Here is a 22,979-nt window from a genome sequence, read left to right as displayed (position 1 = left end):
AGGGAAAACCTTTCAAATGAAAATGAAAACCTACTATGGACAGGCACTGAAACAAAAAAAAACCCCACATTTTGGAGAATGTTCTGGTCAAAAAGTAACCAAGTATTAAATATTCTTATGACAACTTGCCACAGCATAGGTGATGTGGCATAGATCAAACTCCTCAAATTCATGATTTTCCATTGCTGTTACTTTACTTGTTTCTCCACTAACACAACTTTGATGCTATAACAGAGGTAAAGCAGCCCAAACACTTTGTGACACAAAGATTTTCCTGAGAGGTGCAGCACCACAGCCCCCACAGCATCCTTGGGAAGACAGATGTTGTGCTCTTCTGCTGGTACATGTATTGTAATAGGCCATCTATTTCCTGCTCAGTGTTCAGGTGCAAGTTTGTTTTAGAAATTGTGTGGGGATTAACTAAAAAATACACTTTTTGCTTTGTTCATTTCTCTCTGCTACTTGGATGATGTTTGAGGTGAACTGACCCAAAGCAGATTCCTCTAAGTGTCAGTGTTTGTCTGGGTGCTGGTCCTGCTCTAAAAAGCAGATCCATCCTACAGGCCAGGCTGTGCACATGCAGGGACAGCCCAGGATAAAGGACCTCCAGGAGCACATGGTGCCATCCTCCTGCACACAGGTGTCCCCTTTGATACACCCCCGCCCTGTTTGTCACCCACGAGACAAATTAGTTGGCAGTTAAACAAACAAGCAAACATTTCTCCTCCTTCAACTCTCAAAATTAACATATATTTGGTGCTCCTCTCTAGAGCTGAGAAATCCCACCGAGAATTGTGCTGGCTTTAGACAAAGACTGAGCTAAGGTTTCATTTTCAATCACTGCTAGAGAACTGAGTGTGGATTGTGGTGCAATTAGAAGGGAACTAATCCTGTCCCCAGCTCAGTGGTGCATTGGATGGCATTTGATCCATGCCACATGGAAGTTGGACAATCTGCTTATGGCAAAACATGACTGATGGATAGAGGCAGCAACAAGAGCTGCTCTGACACTGCTGGCATGACTGAGAAGCCCTGCTTTCACTTGGATGGAGTTCCAGACTCTCTGCAGTGGAAAAATGTTGAAAAGTGCAAAATCCATTGTGCACCCACAAACGGAAGTAATCTCAGGGAAACTAAGCATGATACAGGGCAAGAAGCAAAGACTGCACTCGTTAGTGTGGGCATATGACACAGTATTTTTCAGGAAAGCAGCTCTTTGACACCACTTTTTCAGTTGAGACCATGCCTCTCACCCAAGCAAAATGTAACCACTGAGTCCTGACTCATGAATATGGCAAAGAACTCATCTCCACCACTGCTGGCTCATAGATTCTGGAGTCATCTCTCCTTGAGAGAGCTGCAGCTCTAAACACGGAGATGCCAAAGCCTCACCCTCATGGCTGTGCCCTCATGCTCTGGGTGTTCTGAGTGTTGTTTTGTCCAATTCTGTTCCCAAGGAAGGTCATTTCAGAGCCTTCTCTTGGCAGGTGCCTGATTAATCTCTTGGACAGACACTGAACTGTAACCCTGCCTCAATCCCAGGATTTTATTTCATAATGGTAACTATGACAGGATGAATGGAAGGAAGATGCTCCCAGTTAAGCAAACAAATTGAAGAGGCCAAATATAGAACTTCAATTCTCACTAGGAACTTCCCCTTTCTACTTTTTTTCCTTCACAGAGTTTTAAGAAAAATCTTGGACATTAGAGCTACATTTTGGTTTTCCTTTGTTGTGTTAAAAAAAAAGCTTTAGTCAGGAAAAGCATATTTGATGACTCTAATCACTGTTCCTGTTTGCTAGGCATGGTGTGTGGCCCAGGCTGGAATCACGAACAGCTTCTGGGAAAGCAGCTACTGAGGAATGCCTCATCTGGGATTCCACAGCTGCCAGAGGCTGTCCTTGCCCCCAAATGCTGGATCAGTCTCCTCACAATCATTTATAAAGACATAAATGACGTAAGGTTTCCTCAAGTCAGTGTTCAACTTTGCATACACTCAACCATCTCATTGCAAATGTACCTTCATTTTTAGCCACAAATTAAATTTTACTTACCTGTGCTGGTGTTATGTGCCTCATGTAGTTCCCACTACTATATTTGAACCATAAAAAATTTGAGAAGAGTTCCAAGAATCAAATTAAGTATTTCAGGCAATATTTAAATATAAGTACTTCTAGACTTGTTAACAACATGTAAACAGAGGATTACAGCTATTGCACAGGCATACAAAATTTAATTTATGGCTAAAAATGACGTCTAATAATGTGACACTCAGTACCTTTTTTAGGAATACTGTCCTAAAGTGCAACTGAATTTGTGAATTATATTACCTAAAACTGGTTCATAAATTTGGGTGGGAAAGTTTCCCGTGTATTAGAGGGTTGTGTGGTAACAATGACTGATACTGTTGCTTTTAGGAATACTCCATTACTTGTTCACAGAAGTCATGTTTACCTTATCAAGCATAGGAAAGGACTAAAACTGTTCTGCAAGAGACTTGGGCAGATACAAAGATATTTCTGGTCAGAAAAATGCAATCTGGCATCCAAACAGTGTTTTACCAACAAGAGAAGTGACTTCAGAGTTGCAGATGTTCCCAGTGGCTGTAAGTGGTGCGAGCAGCAATGAGAGCTCTGCTCACAGCAGGAAGGAGAGGAGGTAACACTTCTCACCTTGGTCATGACAGCTGAAACCTCTGGGTACCCCAACAGATACACAGAAAGAGGACAGTGAGGAAGGTGCTAAAACCAGGAAAGCTTTATTTCTAAAAGCAGACCCTCCATCCGAACAAACCAGCCCTCATGAGATCCTTACCGGAGATCCAGGCCAGCCTCTTTCCACAGAATGTCCATCAAGCGCAGAATCTGGAGTGTCAACATGTCCTGTCGGAGATCTGCAACCAAAGATGACACCACTGCTTCAATTCCTCACAAACTTCCTCAAGTTTCCAAGGCTTTCAGAAAAAGGGATCTAAAAATACTCACCCAACCTAAGGGTTAAAGTGGTATTAATCATAATTACATCATGCAGTGTCTGTGCTTTGAAACTCAGTCAGAAGATGCTTAATCTGTTCACTAATGTCAGAACTTATGGCAAAACAAAATAATACAGCTCTAGTGCAAACATGCCAATGAAGAAGGAAAAATGGAAAGTTTCTAGCACTGCTTACCATCACCATTTTTGAAGATGATCCCTACAAGATCTCCTCCAAACATTTTGTTGTTGTACACTATCCAGAGAGGCTTCATTTTAGAATCCATATATCTACACTTCTCAACACTAGAAGAAAACATGACAGAGGTTTTAGTCAAATAGGAATAATTCACATGAAAAGATCTAAACATGGTTCAGAACATAAGAGAATATGTCGACTTCCAGTCTGGAAGTACTTAAATGCTCTCTGTACTTTCATTCTGCTGACATGCCACTCACCAAGCTATGAATACATTTGTTACATGCGGAATGTATTTGATGCTGACCGGTGAATGTATCTCTACTGCTTAAATCAAACACCCTCATTTCCAGAGAAAATTGTTTTCTTTTTATCCTTTCCCATCTATTTTTAGACTTTACATTGAAGTGCTGTGAAAAGTTTTAATGGTCTTTGTGCTTATTGTTAAAAACAGGAGACAGGAATGCAGTCAAATTCACTTTTAGGTTTTCATTTAAATATGTTTAGCCATGGTAATGCATTGACTAAGACAGTATTAAGTTCATGGTGGATCACAAAAATACTCTAATTTAACTGATATCTTAACCTCTGCAGATGCCCAGCAGAGCTTCTGTCACTACAGGAGAAATTCCCTGTGGCAGCACATGCTGAACAATGCAGCCAGAGGAAGTTCAGGCACAGATGTGTTCCTGCTCTGCTGTTTCCATGCAAAGTTACAGTGAAATTGTGCTCATTCTTTACTTACTGCAGTTCTGAGAGTATAACAGAAGGATTCAGAGGAGACTGGAGGTCAGAAAGTGCTTCTCTGTAAGCATTTTGTTTCAAACATGTATGCATTGCATCTTTGCCTTTTGCTTTGCTTTGCTTCATAGCATTCAGCTTAATTAGACTATTTAAAGTCTTCATTTTATTGAGGGCTTCCACCTGAAAGAGATGTTTTATCATTAAGTTATTGCTCTGATTTGAGATGTAACATAATGTGAAATGTACCATTTCACAATAAAACCAAGTATTAAATAATCCTACAACTTTTAAAAAATGGAAATAATGCACCAAAATTAAGTCACTCCTGTTTCAGAAATATCATTTTCATAATTAATAGACACACTGATGAAATTAAAGCTCCTAAGCTTTGAGTCACTCTTAAAAGCATGACTTAGCATTTCCCAAAAAATGAATGAGGCATTTTAATATATGACACATTAACACAAATTCCTTCCTCAATGTACAAATTTTAGTTTCCTGTTTCAAGAAAGCACATAACATAGGTGCCCCTAGGCATACTGAAGTAACAGAAATACTGGTTATTTCATACTCTAACAAACTGAGACATTACTTGAGATGAGCTGTGGATGCAGATACTTCATTGTTCACATTAAGTTGCATCCAACAAGGCACAGCCACGTGACCACTCGCAGACAATTTTCACAGAGTAAAGTCTTAAATGTGAGTCATTAAAATCCTGCTGAAGTCAGGCAGAACACAAAAGCTTTAATTGGCTAAGATGTTCGAAATCATAGCATCTCAATTAAGCAAAGTTTTTACCATAGAAATGTATAAAAAGTCAATGCAATTATTTGCAATAATACAGGTGGGTTAAACTCCTTTTCCCCCTTCTGTTTTGCAAAGTTTTTTACTGTTCCAAAATTTCTAAGGAAACTGGTGATGTAAATGTCTAGCACTGACAGAGCAAAGCCCTTTGACAAACCCAGACAGCAAACAGAGCAAATACAACTTCTACACCTAAGCAAACTTTTGGACCAAATAGTTCTTCTAACAATCAGCTCTGTTTGCACCAGTAAGGTGCTGAGCAATACACAGATTCTCTAGCAAACAGCAGCAATGTAACAATTATGAAAGCTCTTTTCTATACAAGGAAGTTTCAGCCTGACTTACAAGGTGCTGAGTCAAAACTCACCTCTCCCACAGCCTGAACCCTGCCAGGCAGGATGCTGTGGAAATTGTATGGAGTTTGATTATAAAACTGGGCAGTGGAGAGCTGCCAGGTCAGCCATCTGTCAAAACCAAAAGTGCACTGCTTTTCCACTATTCTAGGAGCTGTACAAACATCAGTGACAAGGGAACAAAATGGAACCTGTGTTGTACAAACAGGAACTTTTTGAAGTATTTCTACTTTGAATTTCTTCCGTGTTTGCACAGTTGGGAATTTTTTTGCCCCTTCTTTGATTGTACTGACATTTGCTTCCTGTAAAGTGCACAAAAACTTTACTGACCTTACGTCTATTGCTTAAAGCATTTCATCACCTACTCTTTTTATGATTTTGACAATGCTAACGAGCACACATGGAAGAGATGGTCTTTTCCACGTCCTGTGAGCTGCAGCAATAAGGAGCACAACAGAACATCCCTGTTCCATGTGCTCCCAAAGCAATTTCAATGCAAACACCACCACCAGTTACTCATCCACTGAGAGAACCTCCGTGGCCTGATAGAGTAAATACTTTTACTGCAAAGAGAGACCATATTTCAAGTATTTTTAAGATCACAATCTAAAGTAACTCACTAAAACCGCATTAGAGACTTCAAACATGATTTGCAAGTGTCTCAATGATCTGCTGATACAATTATTAGTGCTTTCAAAAGCAAACCTCTTGTGCATATTAGGGTACTTAAAAGGAAACATCTCTCTCCTTTGTTCTGTTTCTCTGTGGGTGTGTGTATATGTGAAGGACAGACCCATATTATCATTACAATGAATATTTGGGTGATTTGCAATACCTTTTAACAAAAGCCAAAGCTGCAGGAAGTAGTCCTGGAGTAATCTAGGTAAAATTTAGAACAAGCTACCCTTATAGGGAGAAAAACTTGAAATGCATAAAGCTATTCTTCAGCTAGTCCAGAGAGTCTCTGTTGTGTCCAGAATACAGAGACAGTGCTGAAGGCGTCTCACAGGTCTTAGAGCACTGTAAAAGCAGCTCCCTGAGGCCCCACAGCCCTGGCTACCTTCTGTGCTATGGAGGCTGCTCCATCACTCACAGCCCTTTAACTGCCTGTGTTACACAGGCCTCTTTCTCCTTCTCCTCTGCACTGCCCAACTTTGTCAAGACAGCCAATACCCCCCCAGGAGCAATGGAATAAGGATGAGATCTCCAGGCTTGGATAGGTCAGGATGACAGGAAAGGGAAGTCTCTACCTGTTTAGCCAGCACCTTCATATGAGCCACGCTGCCCCTGCAATAAGCCTCCAGTATCAAACCGAACTGCACGGACACGGCGGGGATGTGAACCTCCGACCTGCGAGGGGAAAAGCTGCTCATCAGACCACAGCACTTACCCAACTGCATCATCCCAGCCATGCCAAAACCCAAAACAAACACAAAAACCCCCAAAACAAGCATTAAAACACCTCATGGTCACATCAAACATTAAAACACCTCATGGTCACATAGTGAAAACAAAAAGCCAGATTTCTAAGGAAATGCTAGAACACCTCTGTGCAGCAGAAGATGAGCACAGGACAATAAGGATGAAGGACCCTTGTTTCAAGGCCCAGGACTACTCTGGGGGCAGCAGTGTCCATCCCAAGAGGTGGTGACTCAATACCTGCTTCAGGACCTCTTTTTATTCAGACCAACACTGAGAAGGCCTGAAGGGCTGATTTTAAACCACACTTTCTCCAACCTTTGTAAGGGAAAAGCCCAATTTGCCTGAAGGAGAACACTTTGAAACAAAACACTAAACTTTGTATCAGAGCCAATTATCCTCCAAAATATTTTCATGTAACACTTCTTCTTTTTAGCTAGAAATATTAAAATTAATTTTGTTCTAGAGACAAAATCAACCTATCCAATCTATTCCAGTCCATTCTGCACGGCTTCTGCCATTCATGAAAAGTAGCAAGAACACACAGAACAGTTTTTATTTTCTGTTAGACATGCAACAATATTTTTTTCCCAACTGTGAGGTATAAATATTGCACTTTTACTGCACCCACAGCCAAAATAAACACTAGGGATATTTACAAATCTTACTCATCAGGTAGTCAGAGCTGAATGCAGTTTGGAATACTTTCATCCAAGGGTAGATTATAGACCTCTCTAATTTATTTTTAATGAGAGGTCTGATCTATAGAGCCAACGATAAAGAAACAAAGGAGAGTTGTGGGGCATTATGATAATGGCTCATTTAGAAAAACCCTCAAGAAATCATATTTGAGAGTCCAATCAAGCTCGATAGTTTCAGAAAGATGAAAGGAAAATCTCCTACCTCAGGTGCCAGAACAACATCTGTCCTATTCTCCTATTGCCCAGTGCTCTTTCCAGGAGAAACCTGGAGAGTGCACAATCCAGAAAAGGTTCATACTTCAGGACTTGCACAAGTTGGAGAAGATACTGAGAGAGCTCTTCATCACTAGAACAAGGTACATAAAATCAGTTAGTAAAAGAGTAGGTACATTAGTGATACTCCAGAAATTCACGTGCATGAGACAAATCCAAGAGTGACAGGATTTGGTTCAATACCAAGTGTGTCTCCCAATTTTTCCATCACACAGAGAAAGACAACACACAACTTAGTGCAACTTCCAGATGGAAATAATTCCAGATGCATTCTTAGGATAGCGCAGCAGCCAAATTCCTTGTTTGGATTTGAAAGAAGTCAAAATAATTTATTTTTTTTACCCCAAATGTCTATCCTTGACCATTACAAATTAATCACTAAACTACTCACCACAGAGAATTCAGAATTCAAGGACAGGAAATGTGCAGTAATGATAATGTTACACAAGTCCTGCCCTAGGTTACAGTGGAGGGCAAATGAAATGTAATAAGGAAAGAACTGCAGAGAATGACGGCTCCTGTGAATAAAAACCAAATCAGTAATTCTCTCATTATTTATTACATGCTGCAGCTCACATTGCTATTAAATGGTACAGCCAGAGTGGAGGTGGCTGGGTGCCAGGTGTTACAGCATTTGACTCCAGGAATATTTCTCCCTTTGTTATTAAAAGGTTTCTCTCAGAGTTTTTTGCTCTCCTTTGCCCAAGAAAGGTATGAAGGGACGAAGGGATGTCTTCTCTGGGACAAAGGTGCACTGGCTCTCCTTGCAACACACAAAATAATCATCATTTTCTACAAGGTGTCAGAGTAAGTTGATTTTACTTAGCTGCCAGTGAGCCTATCCAGAAATCAGACTGCTTTATTTGGCCACCTATTCATGGCAGGCAGCGTGTTCAGCTCTTTCCTCTTGCCTTTGTTTTATCCTGTGAGCAAACAGAATGAAGTTTGGCACCCCAGACACCCTCACCTACCTCATCTGCCTCAAACACCCCACTGCATATTCCCTGACGTACTGGTCGGGGTAATTGAAATCCAGCAGCTCCAAAGCCTCCCTGGGCAGCAGCTTGGGCCAGATCTGCAGGAGGGCCTGAAGCTGTTCCAAAAAAAAAGGTGACAGGTAAGGACACAGGTGGGTCTCAGTGATCATAAACGCACTCAAATGAACAGAAGAGAGTGACCAGCAGCCATGGGAGGGTGTGGGAGTGTGGGTAGAAAGAAGAGAAATAATTTGGGGTAACTGGGCCCACTTCTGAGTAAGTTTCTCACTCTTTAAAATGATGCAGATTATTTTTAGGCTGAAAAACCTGTTTCTTCATACAGAGATACAATGCATAGTAAACAAAAATTAGGTAACACCACATATGCATAGTTTTAACACAGACATTCAATAAAAATGTTTTGTAAGTGCTCTTATAAATTTTGGTAACAGTGAAAGTTTCTGACTAAGGATGAAAAAAAAAGGTTTTTCTTGAGAGAGAGCTTTCTTTACCAAAAATATTTGTCCACCTCGGTTGATAAAACCTATTTGTATATTCACTATGAATAGTAATGAGCTCAAATTGAAGAGGGAAAAAAAAAAAGTTAGATAGTTAGACAGTAAAACAAATAAAGAATCCATAATGTGCTGGGAAAAAAATACAGAGTACAGTGATGCATATTTTTGGACTACCAGAAAGAACAACATTTTGAGGTCTCACAAAATAAACTGATTTTATTGCATTGTTATGAAGCTCACAGCAACCTGCTGAGAGCAATATGTATAGAGCTGTAGACTGAAACAGTGCACTATAAATACAAATAACCACTTTAATGCAAATTAATATAAATGCATATTAGTATAAATGCAGTGTATCAACAGCATAAGATGTTTCTTTCTCTAGGAATAAGTAAGTCATCATAATAATACCATTCCCTACAAATTAGATAACACAGGTTATTTCATATTTCAATAGCAACTTATAAAACCTGAATTATTAAGAAGATCTGGTTTTTCTCCTGATCTCATAATGACCTTACAGCAGCGAAAATCTTTATTTCTACTCTGTCACACATCAACTCCTGCTTCCAGTTCCAGTATGACAAACATGAGTTCACATTCTCAGCCCACATTTCAGCCCACATGGGCATTTCAAAACACCATTTATCCACCTTGGGGGCAGATTCTGAATTGAGTCATCATTTTTGTGGAATCTAGAAGGCAAGAAATGGGCACAAATGACAGTACAAAGCCAGGGCTGTGCTGCAGCTCCTGGAGTGGAGGAAAGGATCAGCTCAGCTGTTCCCAAGGGCAAATACAGACATGGACACATGCACAATTCATAATAATGTAAAGTAAAACTGAAGGTGTTTTAAACACTGATGTCACATTCCCACAGAAAAATCCGCTCCAAAATCCACTGACCCAGCAAGGCTCAGTCAGTGATGTCAGTCCTTTATGTCAAGGCCTGCAGCCACCAGCATGTCCATAGCAGGAACACTGGCACTGAAACTGCAGGAAATACTAACCCTGATCACATATTTAATACACAAGGCAGACACTGAAAATGCAAACAGCAGCACTGCTTGTCAAACAGCCACAGACTCCAAAACAAAATTATCAGAATTTCTACACTATCTACTGTAAATCAGGTACCAGCAAAAATAGAGAGGCATTTTATTAATGCTGAATGATTGAAATGGAGAATCTGAAATGGTCTGAAAAGATGAGCTCAAGGGGCCAGACATGCCCCATATATCAGGCAGTGAAAGTCATGGTTCACAGCATGTACATTTACTGGGAAGATGATCTGAAAATACAGAGCTCCTCCTTTTGCTGAAATCATTGCACAACTGGTTACAATCAGAATGAACAATGCATGTTTCAGACAAAGCTTGAATTTGGCCTTGGTGTATCAATACTTTCTTCTATAAAGAAATAACCACAATTTCTTCCCTAACAAGACTATATGAGACAATACAATTAAGCACAGGCCAGTACTCTTATTCCAGTAATTTCAAATATTTCAGTTGTCCTTTCTCTACTTCTCACAATTGATGGTGTCACTCCACTGAAAGCAAGTGGATTTTTAAAAAAATATTTTTAAATTTTTTAAAATTCTGCTTTGAGAATAAACACTGCCTGTGAATTCTCCTAACAAGTTCTGCCACACTGCTACTCTGCTGACCAGCGAGGTTATGGCAGCAGTAAGGGCAAGTCCTTCTGTGCAAACATTCTACTAAAATCCTGCAAATCCAATAAGGGCTTGGTAAATAATGGTAAATAATTCGGGAAAGCTGCTTGCCTCCACTGGACATAACTTCATGGACCACTGAACTAACAGATTAAAGACAGTCCACAATCAAATACGAGAGAGTCCATTTCTAAAAGAGCATTACTATTTTTAAGTTGCATTAATGAAAATGGGAATATTGTTATTAAGTCCATTTGCTTAAAACAGCTGGTGTTTGATTGCTTTTTCTTATAAACAGCTGGTGTTTGATGGCTTCTTTGGGTTTTGTTGTTTTATTGTATTGTGTTTGGGGTTTTTTAAATTTCTTGCTTAAAGTGTCAAGACTTTTACTGAAATAGATCTAGAAATGGGCATTAAAACTTTTGGTACGACAGCATGCACATTGTAGCAGACAACTACAGCTAGTACAGCAAATATTTCATTTTAATGGGAAGTAAATTATGAATCCTGATAATTTGGGAATTCCTAAAATTCATGAGCCTGTCTTGCCTTACCTGAAAAGATAAATCATTAGGAGTACTGATATGTCTGTGCACTACAGAAATATCCAGTCTGTTTAAAGCAAAATCTCATTTTTCAGAGTGACTCTCCACACTGCCAAAAGCTATATTATGATATAAACTGCACTACTGTCTATAGATAAGCAAACATGAACACCATATTAATTTCAGAAAGTACACAGCAATAAGACAACAACATTTTCAGCCATCCATTTAAATAAAAATGTTTATGCATATATAATAACGTTTCCAAATGCAAAGGACTTTGAGGTATCAGCTAATATCCATACTCCAAATAACTCTTCCAAACTGCCACCAAGAGCCATACTTCAAAGCCCCAGCACTCAGAATGCCTTTTCCTTCACCTAATTAAGGAGCAAACAAGTGCCTGTTTTTATTTCTACTGTTCTGATTTCCACATAACTTTCAATAAAGAACAATAAATTCAGAAGTAATGGAACTACTAAAGAACAGGATTCTTGCATGTGAAAGAACACAAGTGAGCAAGGAATGTGTGGGTGCTCCCTTTTGTTAGTCTAGTGTTCATGGCACAGACAAGAAGCTGGGATGAAATTCCACTTATTTTTAAAAGACCATAGAACACACACCTAGGTAGGAAGGATGAAGCAGAAAACGAACTCTCTGCTGGAGCAAACTAAGAGTCTGACTGACTGGATAATTACAAAAATCATATAATGGATAGACAGAAGGTGGATTTTCATGGAGTTGCTGCCTTTTCTTTCAAGAACAGGTAGCTTGCAAGAGGTGAAGGTTAGAACACTAAGGCCCAACCAAATTTTATACCATCAGTCATAACCCTTCACAGCAAATGCTTTTTAGCTCTAAGTTTATAAAAAAAGGTAGTTGGAAATTTTTAAAATGAGACTCAGAGAAAGACACAAACATTATTTCAGTGTAGTGGTCTGCAAGAAGCTGAGCATCATTAATATCTGAATTCTGTCAGGAAGAGCAGAACAATGCCTGGCTCCACCCCTTGGAGCGAGCGCTGTGCTTGGTAACTTTGGCCAGACTTTTTAGTTTGACCCAAACTTCACCGTATACAGTCTAAAACATTTCAATGCCACTCCAGAAACCTGTTATTTTATTACTTTTAAAATCAGTTTATCAAGTAGGGATGGTCTTACTAGGAGCTAATACAATTTTTCCCATATTAAAGCTCAACCTATTTCCAAAAAGTATCCCAAGAGTTGGATTTTATTCGGGTAAATACACCAGCAAAAGGTAGCAACAACTTCTTTACAGAGTAATGAAATAACCTTGCACATCTGTGCTGCAAACATATGAAACAATTTTAGTGAAAATGCACCTTTTATCACAGCACCAGCCCCACATCCTTAGAAGTTAGTTTAAAGAGACTCTATTTGGTCAGAGACAGGATGAGAATGATGTGTTTTGTAGCACTCACACCTCTTTGTAAAATCATCTGTCTGCCTCAGTGAGGTTTAATTACCCAGTCTGAGATGTGGATTTTATAGTATTTGAGTAGCTTAACAACTTTCACAAGAAGTTTTATTTCAGATCTTGATTTACAAACTTTTTTTTAGAATAGCCTTACAAAAAACATTCTTGCTGTGAGGGTGGTCAAGCACTGGACTTTGTTGCCCAGAGCCTGTGGAGTCTGCACTGGTGGAGATACACCCACCCCAGCTGGACACAGCCCAGATCAGGCTGGCTGTGCTGGAGCACAGAGCTGCACTGGATGAGTCTGTGAAATTCTTGCTTTTAACATCAAATCTGAGCACAAGGTTTTAACATTAGTCTGTATAAATATCCACTGTGCTTTCCTTATCATTCAGAGGACCTCTGAAATGCATTTTGGTCTTGGTTTGTGGGGGTTTTTTTGAGAGAATAAGTTCTTCTTGACATGTCCAGGCTGCAGAAGTCAGACACTGAATGCCAGTTTGCACAATAGCACCATTTCAAACTGGCTACACTTGGGAAAGAAATCCTATATACTGATCATTTAACTGAAGCTTTTTTCCTCCCACCATCATTGTCTTTTCCCTTACCTGAGCAACATCTTCAAGTTTGTTCCACTTTAAAGAGAGCAGCAGTTTTGGCAACGATTGTGGGAAATTTTCACGACAGTCATATCGCAAAGTCCAAATGAGATCCATTTCATTTTCACAAAGCTGAGATAAAGGATCTCTTTCCATTATATCTTTTAGCACAACATAAAACTTCTTACCACCTCGACCCTAGGAAAAGAGAAATGTATGTGACAAATTCAGTAAGATTCTTGTATGGTAGCTCAAATACCAGCAGCCCTAGAGTAGAAAGAACATCAAATAAAAACCTCATGAAACACAGGGAAATGACCACTGCGCCTTTCTTTCACGTTCCTTACTGTAGGCACTGTATGTAACAGATTCCAAATCCAGAGTGCAGAACTTTCTGAGAAGATAACTTCAGAGTTAAGGACACTAGATGGCAATATTTCTGTTTCCCAACTCCAACATGGAACACTCATCTAGGATGCATATACTTTCTCCTTCTGTTTTTCAAATGAGCAAATTTAGATACATGGATAATTATTTATTTTCATTAGAAACAAAAAATACTTCTGCAACAATCAAAAGAAAATACAGTTGCCAATGAGACAGACAGTAATTTTGGTCTTCTAGTCCTAAACCATTTTCCAGATCTAATGTAAATCTTATCTGTCTTCCAAATCCAGAGTAAGTAGAGCCTATTGACAAAATATAGACAAGTACAAATATATTGGAAAAAGCAGATATATTATCTGAATTTTAAAGCAGTTCATCAAAGTGAATTATATAAGAGAGAGACAGTAGAATTGCTATTTGAGCAGTTGACTTATTTATTTCTAGATTGATGCAGAAGAACCAAAAAACCCCAGAAAATTAATTTTGAAATAGTCTTTAGATGATGCTCACCGCCATTGCAGCATTGTCACTGTTTCTTGCAATCTCAGCTGCCTTTTCAAGTATCTGCAAGAAGTTGATTTTAAATACATCAGATTTAACCTCAAATTTGACTGCATTCCTAAAATAAGCATTACAGAAATGAAGTAGATAAGGAAATGTTGCTATCTTTAGGCAGTTTTGTATATCCAGTGGTATAAATGGACTTGAGTGCAGTGTCCCTTTTCTCATCTGCAGGACTAGGGAGACCAGGAACAGCAGTGCTCATCATGGTCTCAATTATTTGCTTTTTCATCACTCTTGGGCTAAATTAAACAGCCTTCATTGCTTTCTGTTTCTGCATTTTCTCCTTATTTTTCACCACAGCAAGCCAATTCCTCAATTCTAAGTCATCCTTTGCTTTCTCACCTCTACTTGTGCAGCTTCCAAGGGCACTGTTTCCATGCCCATGGATCCATGCTTCCAGCCCTCAAACCCAATAAGAGCCCAGTCCTTTCACCATGCTCTCACACTGCCCATATGATCTCAATCAGTGTCCAGATACTTCCCTAGATCTTGGATGTCCCCTCCTTTTCTTTTTCCTTTTGAACATTTTACTTGGCTTTTGAAGCTCACACAATAGCCCATAAGGGAGAATTAAGTCTAGAAGTAAATGTAGCTCTTCAAAGTGCATTCTGCACATTACTGCAACCAAGCCAGGTGTTACAACGCTGAACTGGCCAGGTATGTGTATCTACAGCTGTCAGGTGCTACTGCTTCGAGGAACAAATCATAAAATAAAATCTCAATAAAGAAAAAAGTCTAAGTAACTCCAGCATCTTCTTTCCCTGAGAGTTCTGCCTCTCCCATCACCCAGGAATACAACAGCACCACCAGGTCCAGCAAGACTTGTGTTGCCTTTACTCAGACAACATGAGAAACAACAAAAGACTGCAATAAGCAGAGCATAAATACCCAGAAGCTAAAATTCTTAGAAAGTAATCCTAACTTGTTTTATTTATTTTCTCTGTATGAAACTCTCACTAATATCTTGTATTGCATCTGCTGCTTGGCTACAAAGCTTATTTACATACTGTGAGTAAAACATGCATAAATAAAACCACAGTGTCCTACTTCTATGTTTGATTCTTGCCTCCCTGTGCTTTGCAGAGTTACTCTGTTTGCAAATAAACTTTCAAAGTCTTTGCAAGTCCAGCTTTGTTTGAGTGAACCCTGAGCCCCATGATGCGCCTGCAGCATTGGCCATGGACCACATGGCTCCTGTCTCAGGCAAGTTTCTTTTCCATGGTCCAGGTACTTTTGCTCTCTCAGCCCCAAACAGTTCCTCACTGTGCAAGCAGGCTGATGATATGATCAAAAAGATTAATCTATTTTTGCACATTATGTTTCTCAAAACAAAAATCTGGCATCTCATTCTTTGTTTTCTTGACAGAAACCAGCAACACTACCAGGAAAATGAGAAGCAGCCATAGAACAAGCAAGTCTCAGCTGGAGCATTGTGAGACAGATCCATGATGTAATTCCAGCTGCTGCAACATCACTCCTCATTCAATAGAACCTTAATCAAGAGAATCTTTAGGAGATTATGTTGAATGAAGTTGGAAGTTACAAGGGATGAAGACCACTAGACCCTACCTTAATGTCACTACACTTCCTGTGTCAGTCAGTAAAATCTACTGGCTACATTCAGCCCAGGGTTTTAACTTCTGTGAACTTGGTATTGCAGGGACAAAGAAAAGAAACACCAGAGCCAGAACAAATACATTATTACTAAAGATACACACTTTTACTTAGCCTGTCTGTAATATGTACATCAATTTTTTTCTTTAGAAATTAAATACATATAAGTATAATGATCAAAAAACTTAAAGCATTACAAATAAAGCAATACCAAAACCAGATAAAATATATCCACTATGAAGCGTTAATGGGTCAGCCATAAATAAGGCAGCAATTGGTCAGTACTGGCTTAGCTCTTACTGTATTTCCATTGCTGCTTGAATAAAAGAAAAAGTACTGTGCTGACAAGGAGGGGGAAACACTATCAACCCAAACTGAAACAAAAGAAACCCTGTCTTGTAACCTGATTTCATTTTTATGAACCTTAAATCTCAAATCTACCCTTGAAAAAGATGATAAAACTTGGTAATGCTCCCCCAAGGTGCAAAATCCTCAAACAAAAAAAATCAAAAACCAAACAAGGCAATTTCTGTAGGTTGTCATTGACTTTCCTCAAACCAAAATTCAGATTAACGCGTATATGCATTAAGCCTGACTTTTATAATGTATCATTAGCAGTCTGTTTTAAGACTTACTTCATTACCTGTTTCCAGGTCTTAGCTTTTTTTGCTTGTGTCTGAACAACTTTCCATCAAACCTTCACAGAAGTAACCACATGTATTCCAAATATACACTTCCTCTCTAGACAGATTCTTATCTTCATCTGTAGAAAACTAAAGGGCCATTTCAGTGGATTTAGTCCAAGAGTAGACCTTCAGAAATCCCTTTGCACATGGTGTTAAGAGTCCATTTATCCTTTAAAGGACTTGAGCTCACAGGGCAGTGTCCCAAAGAGTGCATAACACATTTGGACCAAGAAAGAACGGATCTTTATAGATCACAGGCAAGCACAGCTTGAAGGTTTCCAGAACAGCAGATGAATTCAGCTTTTTGTAGGATTATATATATGGGAAATGATTTGCTTTTGACCTTCCAAAGACCATGTACAGACCACTTTTAAAAGTGTACATCTTCAAAATAGACCCTGAAGTCAAGCACTGCCACTCATGCGGTGCAAGTTTAACAAACTGCAGTGTGGTGAGTAAATGGCAGAAAGAGGGGAATTCACTGGAAAAGGCAGTGTTGAAAGGAAAGGAAAAACAGCTATTTCCACATAAACATTCAGGACTGCTCTTCAGGTCATCCCTTACCTTATCAAAGGGAGGGTAATTAACAGGCTGTTTTGAATATTCCTGAAATCTGATGTGCAAAGCTGTTGCATTTTCAGTGTAAGGGTTGGTCTGGACGGTTCCCATGGGATTCAACATTTCTTCAAGTTCATCTGAAATACAGGCACAACAGTTAATATTACAGACCAGGCATGCAGCAAAAAATCATTTCCTTGTAAAATGGACAGAACTTGTTTTGCTGCACAGCACTTTTAGAGCAATGCTCTGGTATAAGCCACCTCCTACATTCCCAAATGTTGGATTTATCACCCATGAGAAACTGATTTCCTTAAATAAACACAACAGTCCAGGGAAGCTGAGCTATCCCTATGCTGAAACAAATCCCAGTGAGATCTGCAGCTTCTGCAAAGCAGGAGACACTCTCTGGATCAAATGGAGAATAGAGCTTCAGGCCAGCCAGGCTGGGACAGCATTCCTCAGGATGGGGAGGCTCCAGACACTGCCACTAATTGATCTCAATATCAGAGAAAAAGACAAAATTCTAATTCACAACTTTTGCTAAAGCAAATATTATCACTTACATTGTAACTAATCTATTCAATTTGGGGTGCCTGGCAGAGGGACCAAATGACACCTAAACTGTAACTTAAAAGCAAGGATATAAGCATGCATCTATTTTATGTGGTTTCCCTTCCATAACAGATGAAACTTTCAGAACACTGCTTCCAAGCAGACTCTTGCTCCTCCTCTTTCCTGCTAAACAGTACTTTCAGGAAAGAGATTAAAATGTTTATATTTATCCATATAAAAATTACAAGTAATAAAGAGATTATTACAAGAGAACTGAACATGTATACAGTAAATATTCTGCTATTGGATCCCACACTCTCCAACACCTCAGGCCCAAATCTGAAAAGATGAGGTTTACCAGGAAATGATGACCAGCTGTGCAGTACCAGTTCTCCACTCCTCAAGTGTCCTTTATAATCAAACACCATGGTATTTACCCAGGCTACAGGATAATGCTGCCAAAGGAAACAATTGTTACATGCAAAAGGAGATATCAGCAAATGTCACTACACAGAAAACACTACAAAATACATAAAATTGAGAGGGTGGTTTGGGGTTTTTTCAAATGGTCATACTTTTCAGATAAGGAATTAATCACGGAGAAGTATCAAAAGTTTTCATATCAAGACGTGCAATTCTTAGTACATATGCTCTTCTTAATATCTTTTCATTTTGCATTCTTGAGCACTGAAGTGAGAATAAGGAAAGATTTCTGGATGCTCACTTTGATATAATTAGGAGATCACTCAAGAAAAACAAATTAAATAATTACCACTTTTCCTGCTTTCCTAATGGTTTGGTATTTGGAAGGATTCATTGACTTGGTGGATTTTTTAGTTTTCATCTTATCCATGACAGCATAAACAGCAAAGCAGAGCCTTGCCATCCTGGGCAGATCACAGACATTGATTTCAAACTCCAGCACTTCATTCCAAACGTGGTCACTTCTCCCAGATATTTCTGTGCTCACAATAGTTTTACAAAGGAGCTCTGTGCCATGGAAAAGACCGGCTCTAACATGAACCTGCCAGAAAGAAATGTGAGATTTTAAGCCTGTCACAGAACCTACAGAATTCTGCATAGAATGATATATAAAACATATGTACAAATGAATTTCATCAAACAAACAACTAAGCAGAATGAAGAAGTTAAGACTAATTTTCTGGATACAAATTAAAATCTCCAGGTAGAACCAATTTGTGCTTCTAAATAAGAACCATTTGGGGTTTTCTTCAGCTTGAGAACAAACTCACTTTCTATCTAAACTATTTCTAAAAATGTATAGAGGCAACACTGCTGACCCTAACATCAGGAGTCACCTGTAATAATAATGACAATGCATGTGATCTGCAGGGTTTGTTTTGTCTTTAGTACCGAGAAACCAATAAAACCAGGTATCTCGAACAATGAAAATAAGGATCAGGAAAGGAGAAGGACAACTGGACAAAGAAGCTGGAATTACTGGCACTGAAATCAAACTCATTACAGGTCAATGCTAAGATATTTTTCTTTTCCATTTCTACATTTTCGCTCAATAACGTACATATACAGAAAACTGCAGAGTGAAATGTGCCAACTTTTTTCAGGTGGCCTTCCAAAATACCACTGAGAGAGTGAGAGAGAGACAGAGAGAAAAATCCACAAATACATTCTTTTGGTCAACACCAGAAAGAAGTTCTCAATGATAAATGTTAAATGTGTAAAAGTGAGCTGATGTTTCAGGTTCCCTCTGCTCCTGAATCAACCTTCCCCACATTCCCTTTAAACTATCATGCTATTGCTGAGCACTGCAAAGGAAAGAGAGGGATATCAAATTTGACAGTGGTTTTGGGTAAAAAAAATAATTCACCTCTCTAATTCTATGACTTCTGATCTTGTTAATATAAGGGATTGGATCCCATTTTTGTTCCTTTCATTCTAACATGCCTCTTTTACAAATGAAATTGTGTATACTGATGGGGTGGCCAAAGACCAAGACAAAAGAAAAGCAATTTCCAGTGTCATGTATTTGGAAAATGGGGTGCTGGACTGCTGGGTGAGGTCACTTGTGCCCTAGGTGGACGTCCCCAGCCCAGCTCACTCTGGGGCAGTGCTACCCAGCTGACAAATGTTTTGTTCCCCACTACAAACACTGCATTTGTGAACCTTGGTGGTGGTGGTTTCAGCAGAAATGGATGAATATTGGCTTATCCACAGCACAGTGGGGCTAAAGGAACAATGGCAGCGAATTAAATAGCCTTAGAATCAGGACTGGAAAACAAATACATTCTCAATAGTGACAATTTTGTAACATGTAGACAGACAAGGCAGGGAAACATGCACAGGTTTGCAGGGTCACTGCATTCATTCTTGTTCTATGTTACCCAAAGGACTTTGAATTTTTCAAGACTAAAAAGCATTCAAAATACTAAATAACATTTAGATGGTGCCCACAGGTGCCAATACAAAAGAACTGGTCGTTTTTCCTGTTTCTTCTCAAGTTTAGAAAACACTTTGATTGTTTTTCCCCTAAAAGCATACTGATATTAACCAAAAGTCACTTTTCTAGGCTTCAAAAAAACACCTTAGAAATTCCTGATAGCTATGTTGCTTCCAGAATCCCCCAGCTCTTTTATCTTTCCTTTTGAAAACTTAAGAGTCTACAGAACAGAGTTAAGAAGACATTTGAACTAGCTAAATAATGGTCTAGACAAAGAAGAGGGAAACATCTGGTTTTGCAGCCATCCATTTCCACAGTGTCTCAGGTATTAAAATGTAACTATGGCTCATTTATCTGTAATGTAGAAATTCTTTTTGGTGTTGACCAAAATGTAGGATTGCTAATTTACAAGGAGGTTGTAATAACAGTTTTGAATGAAAAAAATGCACCAAATATCCTGAATAAAGCATGAGAACAGCAAGTATCAATGGCTAAGTGGGTATTTTCCTTACCTACAGGAGTGACTACACAATCTACTGATTTTTAAACAAAATAAAGGAGTTTAATGTTGTTGCAAGTGTTTTCTAAGGCATTAAAGTAGCTGTGCAATAAATTCCCACGTGTTAACAACTTGTGGTCTGTACAGCAGTCAGTAGCCCAGTCATGTATATTTTTACAGGAAATGATACTCCAGCTTTGTGTTCCTCATGTGTAGAAAATAAAAGACAGATTGTAAAGAAGCACACAATCCAAGTTTAGACATACAGAATATATTTAGGACTACAAAAATACCATGTTGCACTTTTAATAATTTGATATTTAATTCACTCGTGTCAGGTGTTCATGACAATCTATTTTAAATGAGTTTATTTCACACCACTATCAGCACTTTAGAGAAACCATTTTTTAAAAAATCAAATACCAATGAACACTTATATCATTCTGCCACAATGACTGCAATGTTCCAATGCACATAGCCATCTTCAGGTAATAAAGGAATATTTTAGCAATAAAGCCAGATTTTGACCAATACAGAATGTCTTCTGATACCAGACACAGTTACTTACTTTGGCATTTTCTTCTGTGTTTAGTTTATTCCCCTTTAATAGAATAATCTTGAAAGGGTTGGAAATATCCCACACACTCTAAGAGAAAGAAAGATACAAGTTCATTCTTCAGCACTGTAACAGTGAGACCTATTTTGTAAGCTAAGAATTTTAAGCAAAAATCTCAAATACAAACCAAAAAATGCAATTAAAAATCAAAATTTGAAATCTTCAAAGATAAATTAGTTATCATAGCTACAAGAAGAGACAAAGTTAAAAGTCAGTTGGAGGAGAGCTGGGGGTGAGAACATCACGTGCTACATCCTGACAATCCAAAATTTATTGTTCATTCTGCATAACTCCAGAGTGTATAATAGACCAAAGACCTGCCCACACTTCCATCTCTGAGGTAAATCTCCCAACCAAGGAGGTTCTGAGTGGACCCAGGTGACCTACACTGGAGCCCCATGGTCACAGCACAAATCCCAGACACTATGATTTATACCCCACAAGTCACTGCTCCCTCTGGGTATCAGGCATTCTCCCCATGAACTTACAGTTGTTGCTCTAGTTTTTTTTGGTGGCAGAGGAAGAGGAAGGTTGGAGGATTTTCGGTTTATGGCAGCTTCTATGGCAATCATCTCCTGCTCACACATCTTCTTTATGGTGCAGCACTCCACCAGGGTCAGCTGGGGAAGGGTCCTGCTCATCACACAGTTGCGGATATACTGAAAGCCCAGAAAATAGCTCTCAGCAGCCAGCATACTATTTCTACAGCAACTCCCAAACCAAAGAAACAAAGAATTCACTAGAGGCATACAAAGAGAATGGTGCTCCTGTGTTTTACAACTGCAGTGGGCTGCAGACACGAGGAAGGAGATGTTGTTGTTCAGTAATGGGATGGGAATGATGGGAGGAAGCACCTTTGGCCAAGGCAGTAGGGAATTGTTACATCAAGTTCCAAAAAAACTCTGTGTACCTGGAACTGAATTAATGGGTGATCACCAAAGACATATTCCAGCCTTCCACTAACTTGCAGCACATAATCAGCAGGATCAACTTCCTCATCTTCTTTTCCATGGATAGTCAAACGTTTTCGGATTGCCAGCTCATTCAGCTTGATGGGATTCATGTTAGGAGACACCTGGAAACTAAATACATCCTAACAAAACACAAACAGAAATACTGAAGGTCAAACTTGTCACAGGCTGACACACAAGGCTAAAACTGTAGCACACACAATAAAAGAGGTAGAAATAATAACTGTTAAATCCAGACTATTTTAACAGTTAAAGTCTGTATGTTTAGAGTAATCAAAATAACAGATAACCTAAAAGCTGCAAGATGTTAATTCCCAAATGTATATTATCAAAAGCACTTTCAAAAACATAGGCCTTTATTTGATTTAGCAGTGATTTAAAGACTTCTAGAGCAATATACTGATCTAGAAGATTGTATTTTGGAATGTTGAAAGAGGGAGACAATAAACCATAATGCATTTCAAAGTATTTAGCAGTACTAAATCTGTTAATTTTTTATCTTTCTGGTCACTAGCAAGTTATCCTCTTTCTAAGTACCACTGAACTCAGAAGAAAAAGTTTCAAGTAAGAAAACAGAAGAAACTGTGAATGTGATTTATGTAGAAAACCGTCACCACATTGGTAGGAGAGCAGAAAAGAGAAGTAGCAGCCAACACCAGTAGCATTCTGAACACAACATGGAAAGACTGCGTTTTTCAAGAAAGTTTTTAATTAAAACCCTTAGAGGCTATCAACCTATTTCCAAAGTGTCTCTAATTCTAATGTGTTCTAAAAAAGATGAAGGCAGGAAGCTGCTCTCTTTTGTAAATTAAAAAGAACGTTTAAATTAATTTCAAGTTCCTAAAGTACAAGATCTTCTGTGAAATCTTTCGTCTCTCTTCATCTACCAC

At 38.9% G+C, this 22,979-nt stretch overlaps 1 protein-coding gene across 5 annotated transcripts in view; it reads right to left on the bottom strand.

Annotated features, from left to right (window-relative positions):
• PIK3CB (phosphatidylinositol-4,5-bisphosphate 3-kinase catalytic subunit beta) overlaps nt 1-22,979 on the bottom strand; it is a 90,037-nt gene that overhangs the window by 7,423 nt on the left and 59,635 nt on the right. For all 5 annotated transcript variants that reach the window (XM_033068581.1, XM_033068583.2, XM_033068582.2 and 2 more), the window contains 14 exons: nt 22,029-22,211; nt 21,607-21,777; nt 21,071-21,148; nt 18,357-18,608; nt 17,943-18,039; nt 17,036-17,166; nt 14,118-14,171; nt 13,230-13,418; nt 8,441-8,562; nt 7,399-7,542; nt 6,327-6,426; nt 3,918-4,096; nt 3,170-3,279; nt 2,815-2,893 (listed from right to left, as the gene is read on the bottom strand). In XM_033068581.1, the coding sequence (XP_032924472.1) occupies nt 2,815-2,893; nt 3,170-3,279; nt 3,918-4,096; nt 6,327-6,426; nt 7,399-7,542; nt 8,441-8,562; nt 13,230-13,418; nt 14,118-14,171; nt 17,036-17,166; nt 17,943-18,039; nt 18,357-18,608; nt 21,071-21,148; nt 21,607-21,777; nt 22,029-22,211 (1,889 nt within the window). The remainder of the gene's footprint in view (nt 1-2,814; nt 2,894-3,169; nt 3,280-3,917; nt 4,097-6,326; nt 6,427-7,398; nt 7,543-8,440; nt 8,563-13,229; nt 13,419-14,117; nt 14,172-17,035; nt 17,167-17,942; nt 18,040-18,356; nt 18,609-21,070; nt 21,149-21,606; nt 21,778-22,028; nt 22,212-22,979) is intronic.

The sequence above is a fragment of the Catharus ustulatus genome, chromosome 10 (assembly GCF_009819885.2).
Source record: "Catharus ustulatus isolate bCatUst1 chromosome 10, bCatUst1.pri.v2, whole genome shotgun sequence".
NCBI lineage: Eukaryota > Metazoa > Chordata > Aves > Passeriformes > Turdidae > Catharus > Catharus ustulatus.
The sequence above is the reverse complement of the archived record's forward strand: the minus strand, read 5'-3'. Positions and strand labels throughout refer to the sequence as shown.